The 19,241-nt window shown below is 41.0% G+C and overlaps 1 protein-coding gene across 1 annotated transcript in view; it reads right to left on the bottom strand.

Annotated features, from left to right (window-relative positions):
• The window catches only part of RB1 (RB transcriptional corepressor 1), a 145,687-nt gene that overhangs the window by 3,981 nt on the left and 122,465 nt on the right, over positions 1 to 19,241 (bottom strand). The window contains exons 18-25 of the mRNA XM_075265521.1: positions 16,102 to 16,217; positions 10,948 to 11,084; positions 10,438 to 10,583; positions 8,230 to 8,334; positions 6,076 to 6,189; positions 5,300 to 5,466; positions 2,657 to 2,687; positions 584 to 717 (exon numbers count right to left, since the gene is read on the bottom strand). Of these exons, the coding sequence (XP_075121622.1) occupies positions 584 to 717; positions 2,657 to 2,687; positions 5,300 to 5,466; positions 6,076 to 6,189; positions 8,230 to 8,334; positions 10,438 to 10,583; positions 10,948 to 11,084; positions 16,102 to 16,217 (950 nt within the window). The remainder of the gene's footprint in view (positions 1 to 583; positions 718 to 2,656; positions 2,688 to 5,299; positions 5,467 to 6,075; positions 6,190 to 8,229; positions 8,335 to 10,437; positions 10,584 to 10,947; positions 11,085 to 16,101; positions 16,218 to 19,241) is intronic.

Here is a 19,241-nt window from a genome sequence, read left to right as displayed (position 1 = left end):
GAAGCGTCATATCCCTTTAAGTATATGGAAGGTTATACTGAACTCTACTACAATAACTTTATTATTAACTATTCAGATACAGTGACTGTCCCAGCTTGTCGTCTTACAGGAGGAGGAATTAAGTCAGTGAATGAGCACTGATATCTATTGCTTACAATTTGTATAGCTTCACATAGAACCAACTGGTTACTGAACAAAATATTTCATACAAGAGATATGATGTACTATAGTATTTTCTGTACATTTTATGATATATATTCAACAGCAATGCAGATTACTAGAGACAGTTTTCCTGGCAAAATGAATTTGCCTCTGGGAAACTGGTTATGTACAAAGGCAAACAGAAGGCTCATCCTCCACAATGGACCAGTTACGGTTTTAAATAGTACTTCACTCCCTGCTTTTGCTCTGGGCATTTTTCTAATTTCTCATCTGTTCCTTTATGTATTAGTATTTTACAATTTGTATCATTTTTCTATTGATGCTACAGCTGATCTCAGTATATACGTCAGTATGGTACAAAATGAAAACAGATCTCTTATGTGACGTTATGTGTAGTCTTTCAAGTGACGATTCCTTATACCTTCCGTCGGCTTCATCATGACCATCAAAACGAAGTTTCTTCAGTGGTTTTGGGGCCGTGCCATCGGCATGTCTCTTTAAGGGCCGTTCTGTGCTGCTTACCATCTGATTGATTTTCTGAAATTTCTCTGATGTCTGAAACAGGACAAAAATAATAAGTATATTACTAATATGTGAACCACTGGTTCCCAACAAGTGGCTTTTTATCTATGGCAGAGGTGGGCAACCTTTGGCACTCAAGCCCTTGTGGAACTCCCTGCATCCTTATTTGCCTGTGCTCTTCTTGATACTCCCATAAAAGTGAATGGAGAATGATGGGAGTGTGTAATTTCATAGTCATAGCAGCTGGAGTGACAAAGGTTACTCATCCCTGAGCTATGGCATAAATACATGATAGGAATTGTAGTTTTGTACATCTCTCAAAGCTGTGATGTTTTAGATTCCTTAAAACACTGAATAAAAATTGCATCAGGGTAACAAGCAGCAACATAAACAATATTTATACATTCATTGAATAAAAAAAAATGCACCAAGGAAGAGTTGTTGAGTTATATGTGAATGTAATGATGATATGTGTACGTGACTACAATATCAAAGGATACGTTTATTGGGGAAAACTGTACCCTGTTGGACTGCCTTTAGCCTGGATACAGGATGAGATGCAGTTGGGCATTGACTTATACAGATACTGTATGATATGTTGAGGCACATTTGCTCACAGATATTGAAACGGGCATATAGATTCTGCACGCATGTAGTTTGCAGAAGTAGGCATCCCAAAAAATGATGCCAAAAAATGGATTTTTGTACTCACTGTAAAATCATTTTCTCGTTGTATCTATTGCTGGACACAGCACCATGGGTATAGACCTGGCCAGTACGAAGCTGACACTAGGAATAACAAAAGAGGTCGGCTCCACCTCCAAGCTATCCCGTCTCCTGACACCGTGCTAGCCAGTCTGTACTGCAGCAGTAGGAAATAGAGCTCAAATATACAAGAAAAAACAATGCAGAACACAAAACCAACAGCCAGCAACATGTCCTGAACCCGAAAATGAGCCAAAACAGCCCGGGGTAGGAACAAGAAAAACAGGGTGAGATCTGCCTTTCAGCCTATAGGCCTCCCCAATAGCAGACCAAATCTACCTGGAGATGGAAGCAATGGAAGCAGCCAGGCCCTTGTGAGATCCCTCAGGGAGAACAAACAGTCTGAACGATGACTGACAGACTGGACCACATCCATGCAGTGAAGGGAGAGTTCACATGACTACTTGGGGTCCAAGCAGAAAAGCGGTAAGAAGATGTCCTCATTGATGTAGAAAGAAGAAACCACCTTAGGCAGGAAAGACAGTAGCAGGCAGGAAGATGATAAGGTGTGCCAACCTGTGCTAATAAAGGCCAACGGTGGCTTTTGTCAATAGCTGGATATGTAATATGCACTGTAAGATCAAATTTCCTTTTGGAAATGGTTAGAGACATGGGTGTGTAATGAAGGAGTCGCCTGTGTCTGAATGGATGGACAAGGAAACTGCCAGCAGATCAAACATCCGAAGCTCATTCACGAAGTGTTTGCTCCCTTATGTGACCGATAGCCCTAACAACGCCTAACAGGTCAGAACAGACTAAATGGCGGAAAATTTGTCAAAACAACCATCCTGTTTCTCTTCGTTCAATGACTGAGGACGCTGTACAAGCATGTCTAGCAATCAACAATTTCTCACCAAAAAGCATGCTACCCAAAAGTAGCCTCTGAAAGCCTTTTTATAGAGAAATGGAGAAGTATTTTTACGCTGTCTTGTGGCAGTAGCCATTGTCAGACCACACCAGTGATCAGTTTCAGATTTGACATAACTACATGCTGAGCTTTGCATCAATCTGGCATTTCTCTCTGCGTGAATTATTTTTTGGTCAATGAGTGTTGTAAAGCAATCCCAAAATCAATTGTACTTCCAATAGTAGCCAAGCCAAACTGTTCTTATCAAAGAATTATTATGCAATAGTGACATTACTGGGCATCATGCTTCTGTCTCCGGAAACTATAACAAAGAAGTAATAGAGCAAACTGATGACTTACCCCAAATGACTCACCAATGGATACCAAGATTCTAGAAATAAAAAAAGATAGAAACTTATTAACATAGGCAGTTATTTATTTTTTAAATACTACAAGTGGGATAATCCCTCTATTATGGTGGATTTCTTGAATAAAAATTATCTGATTTATTTACAAAAAGCAGCCTCTATTATCAGTTGTTGTTTTTTTTTAATTTGTTTTACTAAACAGAAAATTGCAGCATTTTATGCTGTTCTAAGTATTAAAAAAACAATAGAAACATGGTGAACATGGCCTACACTACATAAGGTTAAGACAAACAAATCAACAATAAATAAAATATCTCACTATTTAGTGGCAGTGCTCATATGCTTGAAAGAAGTGGTCCTCAATAGTTAGGAGCTGTGAGGCTATTGTGTCACCAAGTGTTGCAGACTGCATTGTGCATAGAGAATAAGCTAGCTCACAGGCAGAGGATGGGGCTAGCCCCCCAGCTCCTACTAGCTAGATATGAGCAGCACTATTAATTAAGTGTAAATAGAAATAGGCCCGGGCAAATCACTATTAATTGGACATTTACCTCAATTATGATTAATGCTGATTATTTACGTCACATCACTTTTAAACCATGCTACCTTTACAGTATGACTTGTGTTGGGTGAACCTCGCAGAAACAGTGTTATTCACCTCTCCTGGGCTCTGGCATGACTCTCGCTTATCTTTGGCTCTTTCGACTACTGTCAGGGACCTCTGAGGTCTGTGATTGGGCCTCAGCAGTAAAATAGCGTTGTGATGCTTACATCTATGTGTCACTACGCCATGTGACCTTGCTGAGGCCCAGTCACAAGCTGCAGTGGTTCCTGTCAGAAGCACCGTAGACAGCAGGGAGTCACACCGGAGTCCAGGAGAGGTAACAAAGTTGTGATGTTTGATCACCTTCACCTCCCATGGGCCTCCACTTACTCTACTCTGGAGTCTGAAGAGACGCAAGACTATAATAATAGCAGTTCCAATTTGGACATGTTTGGTCCAAACAAAACTGCGAAGAGAACTGAATATAAAAGTTGCACAGCTATCGGAAGTAGACTGCTCTATGTTAACAAATATTTGTTGCTGACAAAGAACATGTATGGGGGTGGAACGATGGCAGTAATCAATGTAAAAAACTTATTAAGATGTTTTAAGACCCTTTTAGGCTAGGGCTACAAGGCGACATGTATCGAACAACTGAAACAATTATGCTACCTATTGCTGATTGTTATGATCACTTGGACACAAGCACAACATGCCAATAACTGACCAGTGTAAACAGGTCTTTAGATTTCAGATAGGAATGCAATTACATCAATGCAAAGTAACAAAGTACTCCCCAGAGCTATGCCGTTGCGATTACGCTTGCCAGATTTCAGTAGCCCAGTAGATAATACTTAAAACAGAAACAGGTTAGATGTCTGCTGCCTGCCATAGGTACCTACATATATGGTTATCACAGTATGTCTTCTGCAGATTTACCTGCATCCTGAGCTGTACACTTAACCTTCTCCTATCAAGAGCCGAATCTTATATATACATACAGTAAAATTATCCTAAAGGCCACCTCCTTAACCAGACCACATTTTGTGTGGACACTTTAAACGGACTGAGATTTCCAACAATAAATTAATTGAAATCTGCGCTTACCAGAGGTGTTCTTGGGAATGATCCGTTAATGAAACAACGTCCAAAAAGTTCACAACGAGGGATCTATATGGGACGGACTAATAGTTTAGATCCCTTATATAGGGTATGTGATAACTTTCTCTTCCTACTATACACCTGATGAAGGGAAGTGCCTATCCCGAAACGCGTTGTGAACTGTTTGGGCGTTGTTTCATTAAAAAATCATTCCCAAGAATACCTCTGGTAAGCGCAGATTTCACTTGATTTATTACTGGAAATCTCAGTCCGTTTAAAGTGTCAACACTTTACATCCTGGTGATGGTTTGGCAGTCCTGCGAATACCTATTATAGGAGGTTTTCACTTTCTGGTTTCTATATGCTTTGAAGAGTGTTGTAATCCTTCACAACCTCTTAAGGTGAGCACATACTTGTGGTTATCCAAAGTGCATAAGTTGGTAATGCACTAGGTACCTGCGCGGTGCGGTTTTCTTTTTTGTCTTATCACATTTCGTGTGGTGGATTTTCAGTTTAACATTAGTAATTTTTTTTGAGAAGATCACCTCTCTAGAAGACCACTTTTTCATACAATTATATTCTCTGACCCTTCATGGCTCTTCATGCTGCTAAAATATTTTGTGAAAATGACCTCTGGGTTAACAGGGTTAAAAACAAACAAACAAACAAACAAAAAAACACATTGAAATGTGAAGAAAATCTGACTTGATTTCAGAGAATATTGAATACCTGCTCTAGGTGAAATCCAATGCAAATCCACATCCATACATTTGGATTTCCACATTGTGTAAAATCACCCATTACAAGTGAATTTATTACGGGCATATATAGCAGTCTTATGTGAGATGCTGATCATGGATAAATTATGCCCAGGGGAAACCAGAAATCCCACAAAAAAAAGGCAACAATACCTTTGATCTACCCCTTACTCATGAGCATAAATTAGCTGGTCGACAAATTCTATGGTTTATGTATATGCACATGACAAACCTTGTTCTCGGAGTAAGCTTGCTTGGTGAAAGCAATCCATCTGATGACTTGTATGGACTTCTTAAAGGGGAAACATAGATGTTATTTCCCCCAGGAATTTTTAAAGGAGAATTTTGAAATCTGTAGGGACTCCGTGGGATTTGTGGAATTGGAGATAACGTTGGGGGCTGAAAGGTAAACAAAAACAAAGTTTTTATATGTTATGGCACGTGAAAAAAATAGAAAAGAAAAATAGGGCATTCACCAGTCAACGGATCTAAAAACAGCAAAATTTTATTTCATCCTTAAAATACAAGGTCAGCCATTTCGACCATCAGGACAGAGAAGATGGAATGATACAAAAAAGAAAAAAGTGACGATCGTTTCGTGTGTCTAGCACTTCATCACGCTTTTTTCTTTTTTGTATCATTCCATCTTCTCTGTCTTGATGGTCGAAATGGCTGACCTTGTATTTTAAGGATGAAATAAAATTTTGCTGTTTTTAGATCCGTTGACTGGTGAATGCCCTATTTATCTTTTCTATTTTTTTCACGTGCCAAATGTTGATGTATTTATAATAGTGAGCACCACCAGGGATCTTTTTTCTGAGCCCATATGCAGTTTTTGCCTTAACCTGCTTATAAAGCAGTTCTGCCTCAGCTGCAGTAGTGCCACTTTTTTGCTTTTACATTTTTATATGTTATAATTATCAGGCGTCAATATGACAAAATTATTGTCATCAGCAAATCCTTGTGTAGTGACTTGTGTGTTTGAATGATAACACATAATGATCTCACCCTCGGTGATGCATACTGCAAGATATTACTTTTCAGCTTCTGCATGAAGACCAGATTATAAAAGACTATGATAGAGTCATGCTGTCCTTCACGGATCAGCACATGCTTGAATGTCTGTAAAACAAAGCAAAACGTTAATTAAACAAATGCAATTTTGTGTGTACAGAAGGTAAAAATAAAAGATTTTAGAAACTAGTAAATATAAATGAATGTGGCAGATGACTATCCACTCCAGAATCTGCAAATAATGGATCTTTAAAATAAGAAGGAAGTGACTGAATGATATTCTTGTTGTGGTCTGGGTTATCTACTTTTGATAAAAGTTGTCCAGGCTAAAATTTTAGGAGGTGAAAAAAACAAAAACAAAAACCATACTCACCTGTCCCTAGTCAGATGTCCTCCAAGTACACTCCGGTCCTGCTGCTCGACTGTCTTCCTTTGCGGAAGTCTTTGCAGGCTGTAATGTGGGTGCCATTCACGGAGACTGCTGACTGGCCTCAGTGGCCTAAGGAAGGGACCCGGGAACGCCACAGGTAGTGACATCCTGTACCCTTTGCGGAGTCTGCTGATTGGACTCAGCGTACAAGTGCGACAGGAAGAAGACAACAGAGCTGCAGGACAAGACAGTGCTGGGAGGCATCAGGAACAGACAGGTATGGGGCCTAATTAAAAAAAAATAAAGGGGTTGTCCAGGCTAAAAATTTTAATTCCTCTTTCTTTTGCTATGTATTCCTCTATTCCAACTACCTATAATGTAATCAGTACAAGGAACACTACTCTACCAAGGTGTAAAAAATTAATAATGCACTGAGAAGTCGTGTTCTCAAACCAAGACTGCGTGAATGTTTCTGTATAAATGTGTGTTATTTTCTTCATGGTTTAAAATCATTCATTAAGGGTGAAGGTTTCCAGTTTATCAAAATTGATTTCCTATCTATAGATCAATAGGGATCTGACTATGGGATCATCCATTTCCTTATAACGGCTTGAGCTGTAGTGGTCACTCGCCGTATTTTTATTAGTGGCCATAAGCGAAGTATAAACTCAGACTTGAAGCACAACTAACCCAGCGTAAGAAGCAAGATTTATTTCATCAAGTACAAAGAGGAGAAAAGAAAAGCCATTTTCATATAAGAAAACTGGGCTCTGTGTGAGGAACCCAAATGACAATTTTCCTTTGTTTCAGTGGGTTTAGCTTTGCAACAGTTTTTTCAACCTTCCATGGAATTTTGTAAGGTTGTACAAGGTATTGTTTAGTAGAATGTGCCTAACTTGCCACCAGACGTGAGCTTTGCCATAATCACCAATAATATTATGATATGGAGCGTGTACTTGGCTGTCTAATGACAAAATGTCTAATGCCAAGCGCCTGTTGTAATGTCAGTGATCCTTGAGCTGTAGCTGCAACCATACATACTTATGTACTTCAATTCGAAAAACAAGGCAAAGAATACAAAAGCAACAGGCGTGGTTTTCTGTGCAGGAGCTAAAATCTGTTCACAAAATATACTAAATTTCTTTTATTATTACTATTATGGTCACAAATGTTGCCAGAAAATCAAACGATGTTCTAAAGTTTAGGTACACTTTTAGCATGATGAATTCCAAAACCTCCTCCAAAATCTGCTATTAGGGTAGTGAGGAGGCCGCCATACACAAAAATCGCAGGTTCAGTTGACAACATTTAAATGTGTATGGCCTGACAACAGCCTGTGTCACAGTATCAAAGATCATAATGAATTAGTCAATAGATGCAGAATAATACATTAGGAAATAATGATTTTTTTTTTTTATAGTAACTCCTTAGTGACAATGAGAAAAAAATGTAAAAATGTATTACAAAAATTTAATGAAGTGCGGAAAAACACAATGTAATATGAAATAATTTTGTGTATGTACTAGATAAACACAAGAAACCTATAGTTGTTTTGTACAGTATCTACACAGTCTATCATTTTCTGTAAAAATAATGGAAATAATTTGGCAACATGTAAACATGTCCATGGAAATAAAACTTATTGCTGCTGAACTGCAGAGAGACAATTATCTGCTCAATAAGCTCCAAACACTGGATCACTAAAGGGTTAAAAGTAAAAGGCATGGATCATAGTCACCAATAATCTCTTTATCCACAGTTGTATCTGCTTCACTTACCTCTTGGTTAGTATTTGTTAGCTGTTTGTACGCTGTCACAATTGTCTTAAACCTGAGATCAATGTTTTTAGCTTTACAAATGCCGTACATTGAACACATCATAATCTAAAAAGAAAAATATATATAATGATTATCACAAAATAATCTCCGTACACAAGTGATTTCAGACAAATCGTATGGCAAACAAATTGCGGTCAACAGCTGTCTGTATAGGTTGTATGATCACTACATACCACGTCAATAAAGAGCGGACAATGCACAGACCCATCACTGTCTTGTCAGAGTAGTTAGTACATGCCCGCTGGTGCCAGCCTATGCTTTGTCAATGACTTCTCTTCTGACAACTGCTCCCAGCAGCAGCAGCATCGCTCTTGAGGCTTTCTGTCATGACAAGGGGCTAATAGCTGGCAGCAAATGTTCCGAAATGTACTTTTTTTTTTTTTTTTTTCTTAGACACCTTACAATGTGTATTACATCAAGTAAATATTACATTTAAAACAATTCAGCTGGCCAAAAAAAGAATGATACAAGGCACTGTCACCCCACCAATCCCCTGCCACATCTATTTTGATGCTGCCAAGTTGCCTACTTGTCTACTCCCTGCTCTACCAATGTGTGTGGGGGATAGGTGGATGTTATGCAGAGTACCATCACAACTTTAGATAGTCCAATGGATAGATTTCCTCAAGAGCAATGGGGCACTCAACAACCCCCCCTAAGGCACTGTATTCAGGTCTGAAACGCTGAGGCTCTGGTACGTCCCCCCCACCCTCACACACTGCACATGAGCCTTACATGAATATTTATGATGGTGCTCAGTATAACGTCCCCCTATAATTTTCCGTGGCTGGTTTCAAATCGAGATTCCTGGTCATACACGCCCTTTAACCCTTTCAAGATCAAGGCCTTCAGAGAACTTAATGTTTACAGCAATTTCACCTTTTGGAATGATATAATCTATGGGGTGATTTTTTTTTTTTAAATCTCATAAATAGGTCAAATATATATATTTTCTTTTGGCCTTTAATGCGGTACTAAAACAGAAACAATATAGAATTTTTTTGCTATTATAAAGGGTAAAATGGGGAAATTTGGAGAGAAAAAAAAGACCCCTTTCCCTAAGTAAGTAAGTGAATGTCATTTCTGTACCCACTTCCAAGTTTTCCCCACTAACATATTTACTATAACATCTGACAACAAAAAGTCTCCATTTCTTTCTAATTCATCTACTACCCTTATTTTGGATATGGGATCTTTAAAGAGAAATTTTTGTTGTAGGCATAAAAGCAAACGGGAAGGGTTAGGGGGACAATGTGATGGATGATATACTGTGTGGATCTGATAAAACTTGAAAAAGAGTTTATATAGTGGCATATTTACAGAGTAAATAAGGTTCAAAGCACAGGTCCATCAAGTTTAACCTATAATCCTACAGCATTGATCCAGAGGAAGTCCCTACAAGGCGGCTGCCAATTATGCCATATTAGGGATAAAATATATTAGGCACAAAAATTCCTTCCTATTTGCAAATTTTGCTATAAAAATAGATCATTGGATCAACCTGCCATCTCCTAAAATCTACTTTGTATAATTTATAATTAGCTTAACTATAACGTCCGGTTTTAGTTATTAGATGACCATGCATTATTACCGTATATTTTACACACAAAATCTGCAGCTGGGACATATAGTTTAGTAATAACAATTGTGGTCATCCATGTGTTAAAGGGATTTTCTTCCCATCAAAGCAAGTTACACCCCATTTGATAATTTGTCGTGGGTCCAAATGCTCAGGAACACACTGATCACACGTTCTAAATTGAGTGGTGGTTGGGCAGTAGGTGCATGGATCCATTCATTTCAATGGGAGTTCCCAATCACTGCTCCTGATCAGTGGGGGTGTGAGTGGTCAGATCCCAACCCATCTGCAATTTACCCCCTATTTATTGAACACCAATGAAGGAATACAAAATATATGTGCAGTATTATTAGTCTTACCATAGGTGTTATATAACAGGATGCTTCTTAGACTGTATCTGCCATGACCTGCATAATCTATCTGTACAGTTTATTAGAATTTACAAGTATAAGTGGTTTACATTATATATAGTGTTTGACAACTCCTCAAAATAGTTTTCTCTTTTGATTTATTGAGGGTCTCTCATACCCCTAAAGAATATTTTTTCCTTCCAAGGCAAGATACAATACCTGGTCTAGGTGTCTGTCCTTCATCAGTTCATATTCATGTTGTAAAGTATGTTGGAAGAGTGTCCAGATGATTTGTTCAAGTTCTGGATGGTCTGACAGGAGACTGTTGCATAGGCTCTGTAGTCTGAGGTAGGCCAGGCGGTACACTGACAGTACAAACACAGAAGTAAACAGCAGTTATGTATCAGATTTATAAGCCTGGATTCATCTAAAGGCTTAAATGTCATTAAGTCATGTCACATCATATGCAAAATTACCAATCCTGAGCAGTCACACATGAAATACATATATACACTGAGCTGTGGATTTGCAGTCCTCTGCTTTTCTCATACAATAAGGTAAAGTTTTCTGGGCTGATGGAGGCCATTTAACCAGTAGATGAGCATTAGCTTTTATATAGATCCTGGTAATGGTCCTTTATACAGGTGAAGTCACTACATGCACTATACCAGTAATAAAGAAATGGTAGTCTATAAGTGTGTTGTTGTTCAGTATGGGATACTTTATTACCTTTTTTGTAAAAAACAGAAAGTGAGGTAGATCTCTGCTGAGGCTGGGAAACATGCGGGCCCTGGCCATTTGTACTGGATGTTATGTGCACAGTAGGAGCAGCACACTTGTGCAGATTTCTTGAAGGTGAAAGGTAACTGAAAGAAGGAAAGACAGGTGTTAGAACCAGTATAAGGTATGTTTTGGGTAGTGCAATCTGGGTGACATTGACATAAAGGTCAAAAGAATGCATAGTACCTAGCAATGGGGTAATGACAATTGATAGCTTGCCAGCCCCAAATCAAATTGTCATACTGGTGATCGAAAGGACAGACCCCCACACAGAGGATGAGCTATTTGAATAAGCGAGGCCCAATCCACAGAGTAGTGGTGGTTCTGGTGAACTGCAGAGCCGCTTCTAGTACTTGTATAGAAGTGGTGCTGTACTTGCTGGCTTTCCGCTAGCAGCTTCTGATACCTGGATGATGCTAGAACACATGATCTGTGAGGGGTCCAGGTGTTGGACCCCGTCAGATCACATACCGATGAGTGATGACCTTTCCTGTAGATAGTTCATCAGCATGAGAATAAGATTTAGAACTGGAAAACCTCTTTTAATGAAATCTGGACTGTTGACTAAATAATTGTATATAATGTAAAGAAATGTTGCTGCACACCGTAATTAGGTGAAAGGATGAAACAAAATATTTATTTTGAGTACATAAACTTCAGGTACATTAATGCCACGAATTGATTTTGACAAGCATAAGAAGAGTACTAGATCAATAAATCAGCATAACGTTTCGGTCATGGTCGACCTTCATCAGATCAGACGTCAACGTCCACCCCGAACGAGACCAAGACAAGATACCCGCGGAGGAGGCGCACCAGAAGGGGCAGAAGCAAGAAACAACAGGATCCAGACCCGGTCCCAGGTGAGCCCCGTTTGGTCATCAATATTTCCAGTATCACATTGACTCCCCCTCAGATGTCGGTCCTAAGCAAAGGCCTTTCCTTTTGTCCAAGTAAGCCATTGGACACATTTACGTTGGAAGATGACCTCTTCCGTTTCTTCAGACAACTCCGTCTTAAAGCACATTTTCATAATGTCCCTGCCTCTGACCCTAGTGGTATTTCTCCGATACCCATTTTTTCTATATCCAACCTTGGTCTGAGGAACAAGAGTCCTTATTTACCACCTAAGGACAAGCACCCTATTGAGACGTATATTTCACTTGTTGAAAGAGACACCCGTAATCTTCTACACGATGTCAATCTCGGGAAATTTAGACAGCGGTCTAATATCTCGCAAGAGGAGCGTTCAGCCCTCCGCGAGCTACAAAATGACATTGATATTATTATCAAACCCGCGGACAAGGGGGGCGCCCTAGTGGTCATGAATAGGTCAGATTACCTGGAGGAAGTTAGACGACAGTTAGCCGACACTAACACGTATCGTCCACTGTCACATAACCCTACTTCACAAGTCTCTGCCTTGATACATACACAGTTGGAACATTATCTACAGTTAGGGATCATTGACAGTAAAACCATGGAGTACCTGACTAATCACCATCCTATTACTCCTGTCTTCTACATACTTCCAAAGGTACATAAGAATCTACATAAACCACCTGGGCGTCCCATCGTGGCGAGTACTGACTCCATTCTCTCTCCACTCTCCAAACTACTGGACAGAATCTTTACTCCGCTGGTTCGTAACACCACTTCCTTTTTATTGGACACCTCCCATTTCATGGATACAATTACCGCTATTTCTCCCTGCCCGAGCCATACCATCCTGGTTTCCTGGGATGTCACTAGTCTCTATACGTCCATTCAACACGACAAGGGTCTTTCAGCCACTAAACGATTTCTTTTGGCTAACAACATCTCTGGTGAGGAACTTAATTTCTGTCTTGACCTTCTCCACATAATTCTACATAACAACTTCTTTATGTTTACTGACGACATGTTTCTGCAAATCCGTGGCACCGCAATGGGGTCAAACGTAGCGCCCCCATATGCTAACATATACATGCACATGTTTGAGACTGATCACGTTTATCCCCACACTTTATTCAAAGAGCACGCCATATACTGGCGTCGCTATATCGATGATATCTTCTGTGTCTGGAATGGATCTCTTACATCTCTGCTTTCTTTTCATAATATACTCAACAACATTCATCCTGAACTCCAATTCACTATTCATCACGATCCGTCTAAATTAAATTTCCTGGATACTTGGGTGTTGAAAGACGAACAGGGACTGATCAGCTTCGATTTATACACTAAACCTACGGATAGAAATAGCCTGTTGGCCTATTCTAGCAATCACCCACCCAACACTAGGAATTCACTACCCATTTCACAATATAAGAGAGTACGACGGATCGTTACTGATCCTGTTATCCAGAAGACACGTCTTGATGATATGACACTACGATTCAGGGAGAGGGGATACCCCAGCCCTGTCCTCCGCAAAGCCCTTACACACGAGTCCCATAGGCCAATGCGCAATTCTGGATCATCAAGACCTAAACAAATTCCGTTTGTCCAAAAATATCACCCGTTGTCCAATAAAATCAATGGTATAGTACGGAAACATTGGTCCATTCTACATAGGGCCTTTCCCTCTATAGAAGAATTCTCACATCCCCCTCTTATGAGTTACAAGAGGGAGAAAAATCTGAGAGACACTTTGGTCAAGGCGGACTTTGGGAGCATCAACAAATTATCCAGACAATCTTTTCTGGCTACTCCCAAACGGGGCACTTTTCCATGTCTGCACTGCATCCAGTGCTCTGCTGTCATCCGTGGAGATCATTTTTTTCATCCCCACACAGGACATCGCTTCCCTATCCACGATTTCTTTACCTGTGATTCATCATTTGTGGTGTATTTACTTAAATGCCCTTACGGACTATTATATGTGGGGGAAACCACCCAACATATTCGAGATCGTTTCTCCAAACACAAATCAACAATACGAAATCATGTTGACGCCCTACCAGTCCCATCGCACTTCAGCAAAGCTAGACACAACGTGTCACAACTTAGATTTCAAGTAATCGAACATGTTCCTGAGTTAAGAAGGGGAGGTAATCGTATAGCTAAATTGAAGCAAAGAGAATCCTTCTGGATTCACACTTTGAATACCATTGAACCCCTGGGGCTCAATCGGGCCTATGATAGGACATATTCGTTCTAACACGGATGACACTACTCCGCTACAGCCTGTTGAACTACTATCAGGACTAATGGACATTTGTATACTAACGTCTCAAGAAGATTGTAATGCTCTTTATTTGTTATTTTTTATTTTACAATTTTTTATTTCTCAATTTTTTATTTTTCAATTGTTATTGTTCTCTCTTATATTTGGCTTTCATCACATCATTTTTCTTTTTTAGGTTCCTCACCTGCTGATGTATCTTTAGTATGTTTTCATGGTTACGTTTCTCTAATGCATATTTTCTCCATTTCCTTACAGATGAAATGAATGCCCACAAGTCACCTTTGGTATAGTATAGATATACAGTAGCATAAGTTAGTCGTTTCCCCTGGCATCTCATTGTACCTTACTTTTTACTCTCCCCCCTTCTCCTCCTTTCCTCCACCCTCCTCCCCTTGTTTCTTTTCTTTTTTCTTTTTTTATTGTCCCGATCTTTGGGATACCTTTGACTATTTTCCAGTACCACTTCTTCCCCCCCCCCCTTTTTTTGCTCTTCCCCTTCCCCCCTTTTTTACATTCATCCTCTTTTTTATATTCACCCTCTTTATGACTTTCATTTCCCTTGCTCCATGTACATTTCCTTCTACTCATGATTTGTACCCATATCTTTATTTTTTCTCCTTTTCTTCTTTTCATTTAGAACACCTCTCTTCTTCTGATCTTTTAGTTCCTCTTATCCTCTCATGCTTTATTTCTCCTCATTCTTCACTTCTTTCTTCTTCTTGCAGCTTTCCCTTACCTTGCTTACATCGTTACGCGCACGGTCGTGGCGCGCATGCGCGTCGCCGGTGGAACGCATCGGTGACACGCATGGGCATTTCCGGTCGCGTCACTTCCGGTTCCGCGGCACTAGCGCGCCGACGGGCCGGAGGGCGGCGCGGCCTTCTTAGCGCCGCTCTGACTGGCTCCGCTCGCCATCCTGACTTATTTAAACCCCTTTGGCTCCACTCTACAGCACGCCATGACCCCGCTGCGTACTCTGCTTTACTGATATTAGGTATGTGGTTCCTTCCTGTGTCCTCTCCTGTTACCAGGTTCCAGCTTCATCTTATTCCTGGTAGGATCTACCATTCCATTTGCCATCCTATATTACTGCATTCTTCTCCTTGCATCTCTATTGGGACAGCTGTACTAGTTCTTTTCTTTCCACCTTCCCTTTATAATTTGGCTGTTTTAGTCGTTTGATACATTGCTCCTTTTTATTCACTTTACTCTGGCCTTCTTATTTCCCAATCTTTCTCTTTCTTATTCTCTTCCTTTTTTCCTTCAACTTTGTTATTACGCCCAGTTACATGCCATATTGTGTACTGCATTTCTTTACTGATATCTTCGTCATTTCTTTTCCTAGATCTGATCTGATGAAGGTCGACCATGACCGAAACGTTATGCTGATTTATTGATCTAGTACTCTTCTTATGCTTGTCAAAATCAATTCGTGGCATTAATGTACCTGAAGTTTATGTACTCAAAATAAATATTTTGTTTCATCCTTTCACCTAATTACGGTGTGCAGCAACATTTCTTTACATTATGTATGAGTCGCAGGACTCTCTTGTTTGCTAGCACCCATATCCTTATATCTAAGTGTGCGGTTCCTCTGATATCTATATATAAATAATTGTATATAGACTGACTGCTGAAACTAGGGTCAGACGTGATCTATATTAGAGGTCTGAAACACGTGGCTGTCATGCAGCCTGTGGCCTTCTCGTTGTGCTGAATCCTGACCCGATTCTAAAGCTTTCCGTCTTTGACAGCCTACAAGCTTGAGGTAGCTTGGGTGTAGATACTTATCTCTCCACTACCTATCAACTCATGAACCCTTCATCACAGGAACTCTCTGACCTGATGGTTATCACAATAGCCGTTCTAATTTCTTACTTCCAAAGTCACAGTTCGGGGGAAATCTAATGTAATGCTCATTATTCTGTACTTACAGATCTGCTGCAGTAGGATTGTGCTGTGATGGCTGCTGTAATGTGCTTGGTGTTTCTGGGTGGTCCGCTCCATCTCTCTCTCGAGTTTGTTTGATCAGATCAAATAGAGAAGAAGTCTAACAAATATGAAAGAAAAATATATTAATGTCCCTATAGAACAGTCTTTCTCAAAGTGGGCGATAACGCCCCCTTGTGGGCGCTGGAGGCCTATAGGGGGGCAGTAAAGGGCACAGAGAAGATTGGGGGGCGTTGAAGCGGTTTAGGGGGGTGATGTCTAATTTAAAGGGGTGGTATCATAACAATGATTCTATCTATACTGCTTGTTAATGTGGATTTAAGACTTTTCCTAAATACACTGCTTCAGCAAAACTGCTTTGTTTGTCCACTATCTTACTTTATTCACTTCATTATGGACACTAGCACCTGGCCCCCTGCTCATTGCTGAGGGAGCCACATGGCGTAGCTCCCTGCTGTGTGGGGGGAGAGAGGGGGGGGGGCTGAGTGTACGGAGTCAACCTGTGTCTGCACCACACATACACATCACATACACATCACCTAGCTCCCTGCTGTGAGATAGAGAGGGGGGGTGGAATAAGTGCTGCTTTCTTATATAAAGCAGTCTAAATCCTACTGGGCTAAAGGACCTGGTCTCTCTGTTCACTACAAAAGGCAATCCCGCAATTGTACCCTGGATTGTGGTCCATCGTTCAACGATTTTTGATAGCATTCCCATCATCGTATTTGTGTGAACGTGGATTTAGTGCTGTGGCAACGTTGCTAACTAAAAAGAGAAATCGGTTGCAGATTACCGAACACGGTGACTTACGGCTGTTTTTGAGTAAATTTGAGCCTGATATTAACAAACTTGTTAAAAATCATCAAATTCATCCTTCACATTAGATTAGTTTTAAAATTAAAATTGAAATGTTTGTTTTAATAACATGAATAAAAGTTTTCTACTAAAATTGACACCATCAGAGACAGCCTCACCCTACTCCCCCCGACAACCCCTCTACCCAACTACTCGCTGCTCCCCATCCCTGACCTGTTTCTCCTCCATAACTGACGAAAAACTCTCCTCCCTAATCTCCAAATCCCACCTCACCTCCTGCGTGCTCGACCCGATCCAGTCACATCTCATCCCCAAACTCGCTGAAGTCATTACTCCGGCCCTAACTCATCTCTTCAATCTATCCCTAACCAATGGATCCTTCCCCTCAGCCTTCAAACACGCCACTGTCACTCCTATACTTAAGAAACCGTCCCTCGACCCGTCCTCTCCTGCCAACTATCGTCCCATCTCTCTGCTCCTGTACGCCTCAAAACTTCTTGAGCAGCATGTCCACTCCGAACTCTCCTCCTATTTCTCATCCAACCTGCTCTTTGACAGACTTCAGTCAGGCTTCAGACCCTGGCACTCCACTGAAACTGCCCTAACAAAAGTCACTAATGACCTGCTAACCGCCAAAGCCAAGCGCCATTACTCTGTCCTCCTCCTCCTCGACCTCTCCTCTGCCTTTGACACAGTTGACCACTCCCTCCTGTTAGAAATTCTCTCATCCCTTGGTATCTCAGACCTGGCCCATTCCTGGATCTCCTCATACCTCACCGACTGCACATTCAGCGTCTCCCACTCGCACACCACCTCCTCACCTCACCTACTCTCTGTAGGTGTTCCCCAGGGCTCCGTCCTAGGACCCCTCCTGTTCTCCATCTACACCCTTGGCCTGGGCCAACTCATAAAATCTCATGGCTTCCAGTACCACTGCTATGCCGATGACACCCAAATCTACATCTCTGGACCAGACATGACCTCCCTGCTGGCCAGAATTCCAGATTGTTTAGCGGCCGTAGCCTCCTTCCTCTCCTCCCGCTTTCTCAAACTCAACATGGAGAAAACAGAGTTTATCATCTTCAGCTCATCCTGTATGGCCCCTCCACCTGACCCATCTATCAAAGTAAATGGACCCCCACTTACCCCTGTCCCACAGGCCCGATGCCTTGGGGTAACCTTGGACTCTGACCTATCCTTCAAGCCACATATTGAAGCCCTCAACACTTCCTGCCGCCTCCAGCTCAAGACCATCCACCAAATTCGCCCCTTCCTCACCCAGGAAACTACCAAGATGCTCGTCCAGGCCCTCATAATCTCCCGCCTAGACTACTGCAACACCCTTCTCCATGGACTCCCAGCAAACACCCTCGCCCCCCTCCAGTCCACCTTAAACTGTGCTGCTCGCTTAATCCACCACCCACCCCCATCTTCATCGGCTGCTCCCCTCTGCCAGTCCCTCCACTGGCTACCTATAGCCCAGCGAATTGAGTTCAAGCTACTAACGCTAATATACAAAGCCATCCACAACCTGTCCCCTCCATATATCTCTGACCTCATCTCCCGCTACCTGCCCACACGTAACCTCAGATCCTCCAATGACCTCCTGCTCCGCTCTGCTCTCATCTGCTCCTCACACAACCGTCTCCAAGATTTCTCCCGTGTATCCCCCATACTCTGGAACTCCTTACCACCACACATAAGACTGACCCCCACAATCACAGGCTTCAAGAAGGCCCTGAAGTCTCACCTATTCAGGAAGGCCTACAACCTCCAATAACACTATCACCGCACCGCCATCTGTACAGTCTCCCCCTCTCCTTCTGTCTCTACCCCCTTCCCTCATAGATTGTAAGCCCTCGCGGGCAGGGCCCTCTGCCTCACTGTGCCAGTCAGTCATTGTTAGTATTATATCTACCTGTATATTCTGTGTATTGTATGTAACCCCCAAATTATGCAACCCCCAAATGTAAAGCACCATGGAATTAATGGTACTATATAAATAAATAAATAATTAATAATAATAATAATAAAAAAGTCTTCCTAATATTACAAAATGGTGTTTTACATTACCCTCATCAGAAAGTCTTATTTTCACATGACACACATAATTTAATTATCAACATAATGACTGCGATTGTGATACTTAAGATGTAGTAAAGTAAAAAAAATTTGGGTGGGCGCTAGAAAATAATTAATTCTCGAAGTGGGCGGTAGACAAAATAAGTTTGAGAACCTCTGCTATAGAATATTAGTACATATTACTATGTGATAATACATTTTCTAAATATTGTAAATTCTTTCAGTA

This window comes from Leptodactylus fuscus, chromosome 2 (genome assembly GCF_031893055.1).
Source record: "Leptodactylus fuscus isolate aLepFus1 chromosome 2, aLepFus1.hap2, whole genome shotgun sequence".
Classification (NCBI taxonomy): Eukaryota; Metazoa; Chordata; class Amphibia; order Anura; family Leptodactylidae; genus Leptodactylus; species Leptodactylus fuscus.
The sequence above is the reverse complement of the archived record's forward strand: the minus strand, read 5'-3'. Positions and strand labels throughout refer to the sequence as shown.